Here is a 5,797-nt window from a genome sequence, read left to right on the forward strand (position 1 = left end):
ACCGATTCAGAATCACTGCCCTGGGCTGTTCTCAGGTTTAGGTCACTTTGATGTTTGTTTGGTGCCCTGATGCTGGATAAGGGGCCCCTAAATGGGGTCTCGGTGGGGGAGGTGGAGGGAGCTCAGGTCTGTCTAGAAAGTCCAGTCCCACAGATGGCGTGGTACTGAGTTCATGAGAAGGTGACGGGAGCTCAGTCCCCTTGGCAGGCTTGCTGCCTCTCCCTCCTGGTCAGCCCACCCTCTCTCAGGAGATGACCACTGTCACGGTGATGGTGGTCTAGCTGGTTGCAGGGGGAGCGGGGCTTTGGACTTTTTGAGCCTTGATCAGATGTGTTATGGATATTGATCTGGGGCTTCTGTGTACTGCTCCCATGGTGCCTACAGGTGTCAGTAAAATCATTTAAGAATCTATTCCTAAACACACGAGCCTTGGGCTGTGCGATAGGGCACTGGTAGGATGACTTTGGGCTGCTGTCCTTGGACTCCTTCATTCTTCCTTATCTCTTACCCCAGTCTTGCTAATTGAATGATTCCTCAGGTTGGGAGCTGTTATCATGTGATTAAAATTCCTTGTACGTGCAAGTCACTATCTTTGTTTGGAAAAAAAAAAATAGCCTATCTCACTGATTCCCTCTATTTAGTAGGTGCTAATTTGTGTGAGTTCTTATGTCCTTGGAAACAACACCTGCTTCACATATTACAGACAACAAACTCCTCTATCTCACATTGAAATCAAGCCCTTCATATGGCACCTCTTACCTATAATAAGTCCTGAAGATCCACAGATGGGACAACTATCTGGCCACCTCCTGTCCCAGACTTCAAGGCGTCCTTGGGAAACAAATGATAGTGCCTACTGTTTACATTATACCCAGGCCCAGAGGGTCCACGCTCCTATGAGCCCAGAGCACAGATTTCACCCCCCATCCTGTACTTTCCACTGCCCATGCCGTCTTCCAAGAGAATGTCCACGCAAAGAGGACCAGACAGGAAAGGACAGACAGCGTAGCATGGGCACTGGGTGGTGGCGGTGGGAAGTTAGTGTTTAATGGGAACAGAGGTTCAGTTTGGGAGGTTGAAGAGTTCTGGCGATGGTCGGCGGGGGGGGGTGCACAACAGTGTGAATGTGCTTAGTGCCCCTGAGCTGTGCACTCAACGATGGGTAAAGTGGTAAATTGTATGGTTTGTGTATTTTACCACAATTTAAAAGAAACCTTGGGGTGCCCACATCTGGAGAAAGAGCGGAAGCACCACCTTTGCTCCCTGTGCTGACGTGGGAGGGTCCTGTTGGTGGGTGGGTGGGTGGCGTGGCGGCCCTGGGGGTCACGCGTGTGGGCTTCTTGGCGGGGGCTGCGCCTCTGACTGTGCGGGAACCAGGCAGGACCGCACGCCTGTGCTTAGCAGAGGGTTTTCTGTAGTTGGGAGGCAGCGCGAGGCCTGGGTCTGTCCCTTCCTAAGGAGTGTGTTCTCCCACAAGCAGACGGTGACATGCCCTCACGCTCTGCCCGCAGGTGACCTACGGCTCCTTCGACTACACATCGCTGCTGTACCTCTCCGACTACCTGGATGACTTCGGTGGCGGGCGGTTTGTGTTCATGGAGGAGGGGGCCAACAAGACGGTGGAGCCGAGAGCAGGTAGGACTCACGGGCGGGCCTTTCCCGGGATGCTGCGCTTGCGGTGTGTCCAGTGTGTCCATGGAGCACATTTGTCAGAGGAGGAGGTGGGCGTGGCCACAGTCACTGCGTCACTGCAGAGTGAGTTCCCGGAGCCAGCCCCCGCTCCATCCCCTGTAGTGACTCAGAAGCTTAAGACGACGAGGCAGTGATCCTCACCTAATGTCGGTAAACCGCACCAAGCACAGGGACCTGCCTCCCCGACCTGGTGGTCCCAGAGCTCCTGCTGCCCCCAGCCCAGCTCGGACACTCAGTGCTGCTCAGTGAGCATGCGTGGAGCGAGGAGGGGCGCGGATCCCCCGGGGGCTTCCTGAGGGGCAGCCCAGGCCCCGGCCCAGCCCCAGATGAGACTCAGAGACAGAGCCAGGCCATTTGGCTCTGGCCTGGGCACCTCGACTGTGCCAGCAGCATTCACCTGCTGCCGTGGCTCACCTGACCCCACTGCATCACCCTGCTTACCGGGTGTGTAGCTGTGTCTGCCTCTGCCTGGCAGCAGGCAGCTCAGACCAACGAGGCTGTCCACCTGTGTTGGTTTAGAACGTTCCCGTTAGCCATGAGGCAGTCCTGTAAGCCACTGAGTCCAAATGCTCCTTGCAGTAGTGCTGAATCCACGCAGAAGTGGCTTGGACATCAGAAGGTGTAGAAAGGAAGTTAAACAGCTCAGGACTGGCTCTCTTCCCTCAGGGGGTGAGTGCTGGAGGCGGGCAGACCCAGGCGCAGGTCAGTGGGCAGGAGGGTCTCAGAACGCCCTGCAGCTCCAAGGCTTTAATGAACCAAGGGCCAGAGAAACTGCTGGTTCTAAGGCTGGGGGTCACATGTCACGTGCTTCTGGGAGGTGTCCAGGAATACTTGTGGACTAAGAGCAGAAATACAGGTGGGTTCCAAAAACTGAGACGACTGTATTTTTGGTTACTAAGTTGCCGAGCTAAATCCCGCTTTAAAGAAGTGCGTGATAATCTAATAGCTGTTTACTGAAGCAAATAAAAAGCCAGAAAGCACCGTTCATGAATGCCGAAAGTTTCACGTTTCTGGGGTTGGGTGGGCCGTCGCCTCCGTGTGAATGTTACGCCTTGTAGGGTGAGTTACCAGCGCCGGCCTGCTGGTCACTGCGCAGGTGGTGATTTCATGCCAACGGTTTCCTCCTGGTTCTGATGACTGGCGGCCTGCCCTCAGGTTCTTCCTGGTGTTTGTGTTGTGCCCATCATTGTCTTGCTCACTCTGGACTTGGGAGCTGTCAAAATAGGTGTGGGACTTAACTACTGGTGCATTAAAAAGGAAAGAAGGTCGTAGGCAAGATTGTGAGCCCTTGTGGGCCTTTCCTCAACAAGCTATCACGTTGACGTTGGGTTGGGTCAGCAGATTCCCGTTCCGGGTCAACAGGACGAGAGTCACCAACTCTGTCCCATCCGCACAGATGTCACAGGGAGCCTGGCGTTTGGCGGGGAGCGTGATGCAGCTGCTCTGACAGGCTGTGCCAAAGGGGTTATCATTTTCCCTAGAAGAGTTCGTTCTCTCTTATGGAAATTAACAGGAGAATATGCTGAATGTTTTCAGTTTTCCCACTTACTCACTTTCCAGAGCCCTCTGTCCCCTCCTGTGCATCCAGGTTTCCAACAGGTACATTCCCCTTCTGCCTCTGCATTTCTCGGAGTGCAGGTCTGCTGGTGATGGTTTTTCTGAAAATGTCCGTCCTTCACCTTTTTTTCTAAAGGATATTTTCACTAGATGTGAAACTCTGGATTGGTGGTTTTTTCCCTTTTTCTTTAAAAGCGTCGTCCCTTTCCTCTGGCTCCCCTGTTGCTGTCACCACTGTCACTGCCCCATAGTAGCTGCCTCTTTGCTCTGCCACCTCCAGGATGTTCTCTAATCTCTGGTTTCATCAGTTTGACTATGATGTGCCTCAGTGTGGAGTTGTTTGTTATTTATCCCACTTGGAGTATTTATCCTGCTAAGCTTATTGGATTACAAGTCAAAGTTTTCATCACATTAGGGAAAGTGTTAGTCATGATTTCTTCAAATCACCTTTTGCTGCCCCGGAATGAACCTCTCCTCCCTCCCAGGTCGGGTGTCATTCTTCAGCTCGGGGTCCGAGAACCTGCACCGGGTGGAGAAGGTTCACTGGGGCACCCGCTACGCCATCACCATCGCCTTCACCTGCGACCCCGACCATGGCATCGCGGACCCAACGCTCACGTAGCCCCGGGAGGCCTGTCCAGCAGCCCTGCAGGGAAGCAGCCACGCTGGACACACACCCCTTCCCTCTCGCTCAGCCCATTCCCACTGAACAAGGTGCCTTACGAATCATCCTGAATTTTGATTTGCTAACATTGGATCATTTTTCAACTGTGAGTAAATGGAGGGAACCAACCGGTTTCCCCTCACAAGCATCAGCGTGGGCTTTGCTATGCTGATGTGGGGCCCGGGAGCTGGCAGGGCCACCATGCCCTCCTTTTCTCAGGAAGGGATCCCGTGCCCAGGGTGGAATCCCCGTTTGTCAGCAGACAGAGGGTCGTTACCCGGCCACTGGAGACCGACTTAAGTGTGGATGAAGCTGAGTGGGGCCAGCACCCTCCACTCGGGGAAGCAGAATCAGCATTATGGCACCTTGGAGAAGGTTCCGGGGGCAGGCGGCTCTGGGAGCAGCAGCTGGAGGGCTGGGAGGGCTGATACTGCTGGATTCTGGGTGGAGGCAAACATCTGATGTTCTGGCGGCTCTGGGCAGAGCCCCCAACACTGCTGGCCACTGAGAGTCACCCTAGCACCATGTTCATTCCAGGCTGGGCTCTGCCTCATCACCGGCCAGGGTCCCTGACACAGGGTCCGAGGGTGTTCCCAGCGTGGCCATCCGCAGCTCGCCTGGGGCCTTCTGCCCAGCTGAGGGTCCGTCTGCTCAGGTTCAGGTCTTAGCAACCCTCTTCTCGTCCTGGAGCTGTCCATGCCTTTTACATAAAAGTAACAGTCAGGGGAGCCAGGAATAGTAAATAAACTGGTCATGGGGAAAGCCTGGGTAGCACGGCCCCAGGATAAGGGCGGCATGTCCATCAGTTGGCTTCTGCCAGGGTCGGGCAAGGTCCCAGGGCCGCCCCACAAAGCAACTGGCCTGGGGTTTGGGCGTCTTCTGGGAGAACAGCCGATCACCCGCTGTGAGTGCAAAGGGATCCCCAGAAACGCCTCTGGGAGCAGGACTCTCCCAGCCACCCTGACCCAGGAGTAGCCTCAACACTTTCCCCTTCGCCCACCCAGCATGGACCTGTGGACACGGCCACCGCAGCCCCACATGTTCCCTACTACACCCTGCAGTCACCCTGCAGCTGCTTGGGCTCATACAGAAAGGGGCAGCATTCCTGGACCCTGGGATGAGCCATTTGCGTGGCACCTGAGGAGGCTCCATGAGGGTCTGGAAGCCAGGACCCCTGGGTCCGCCCCTTGGTTTGTCGGGTGTCCCTTCTGCACCGTGGTGATGATATGCGTGTCTCAGGGCTGTAGGGGCCGAGCTTCCACGTGCAGACAGTGGCTTGGGATCTGCTCCCTTCTGGGTCATGGTTGCAGTTTCCAGAAAGGCGGGGCCACCACCCACATGATGGCCTGGATCGTGGTTCCTGTTTTTAAAGGACTTTGGGCAGATCTGGGAAGGATGAAGCCCACGCTCTGGGTGGCGGGCAGGGCTGACCTTAGGGTTGGCGATGCTTTGGGGACACTGTCGGCAGGCTGGACCAGCCGGCCTCAGTCCTGTGCAGGAAAAGCTACCCCCTCCCGTCCAGGTTGTCCTCTGGCTTCTCCTGTCTTGGCTTTTCAAAGGTTTGTTGCTCTGGTCTCAGGTTGAGATGTGAATTCCGACAGGAAAGCCCCGTGCAGGCCTCACTTTGTTCTGTAATCTTCATGTTATCTGAATGACGCCTTACCCTCGGTGTGAGGACGGGCAGACGTTCTCGGGTATTCCACAGCCCACGTGGCCACTCACTACATCTAAGGAGGGGGGTCTGATGGTTTAGTTGTGGTTGAAGTGCTTTGGAAATAAGTAAGTTATTGGTTTTAATTGACATTCTTTGCTACTTACCCTGTTCATAATCATCACAGAGGTACTTGGACAAAGAAATAAAGATATTTGGGCAAAAGCAGGAAT

At 54.9% G+C, this 5,797-nt stretch overlaps 1 protein-coding gene across 1 annotated transcript in view; it reads left to right on the forward strand.

Moving 5' to 3' along the window:
* The window catches only part of OGFOD3 (2-oxoglutarate and iron dependent oxygenase domain containing 3), a 16,422-nt gene extending 12,551 nt beyond the window's left edge, over positions 1 to 3,871 (forward strand). Inside the window, exons 8-9 of the mRNA XM_007462290.1 lie at positions 1,512 to 1,635; positions 3,735 to 3,871. Of these exons, the coding sequence (XP_007462352.1) occupies positions 1,512 to 1,635; positions 3,735 to 3,871 (261 nt within the window). The remainder of the gene's footprint in view (positions 1 to 1,511; positions 1,636 to 3,734) is intronic.
* Positions 3,872 to 5,797: the final 1,926 nt, after the last annotated feature.

This window comes from Lipotes vexillifer, unplaced genomic scaffold (assembly GCF_000442215.2).
Source record: "Lipotes vexillifer unplaced genomic scaffold, Lipotes_vexillifer_v1.1 scaffold1691, whole genome shotgun sequence".
Taxonomy (NCBI): domain Eukaryota; kingdom Metazoa; phylum Chordata; class Mammalia; order Artiodactyla; family Lipotidae; genus Lipotes; species Lipotes vexillifer.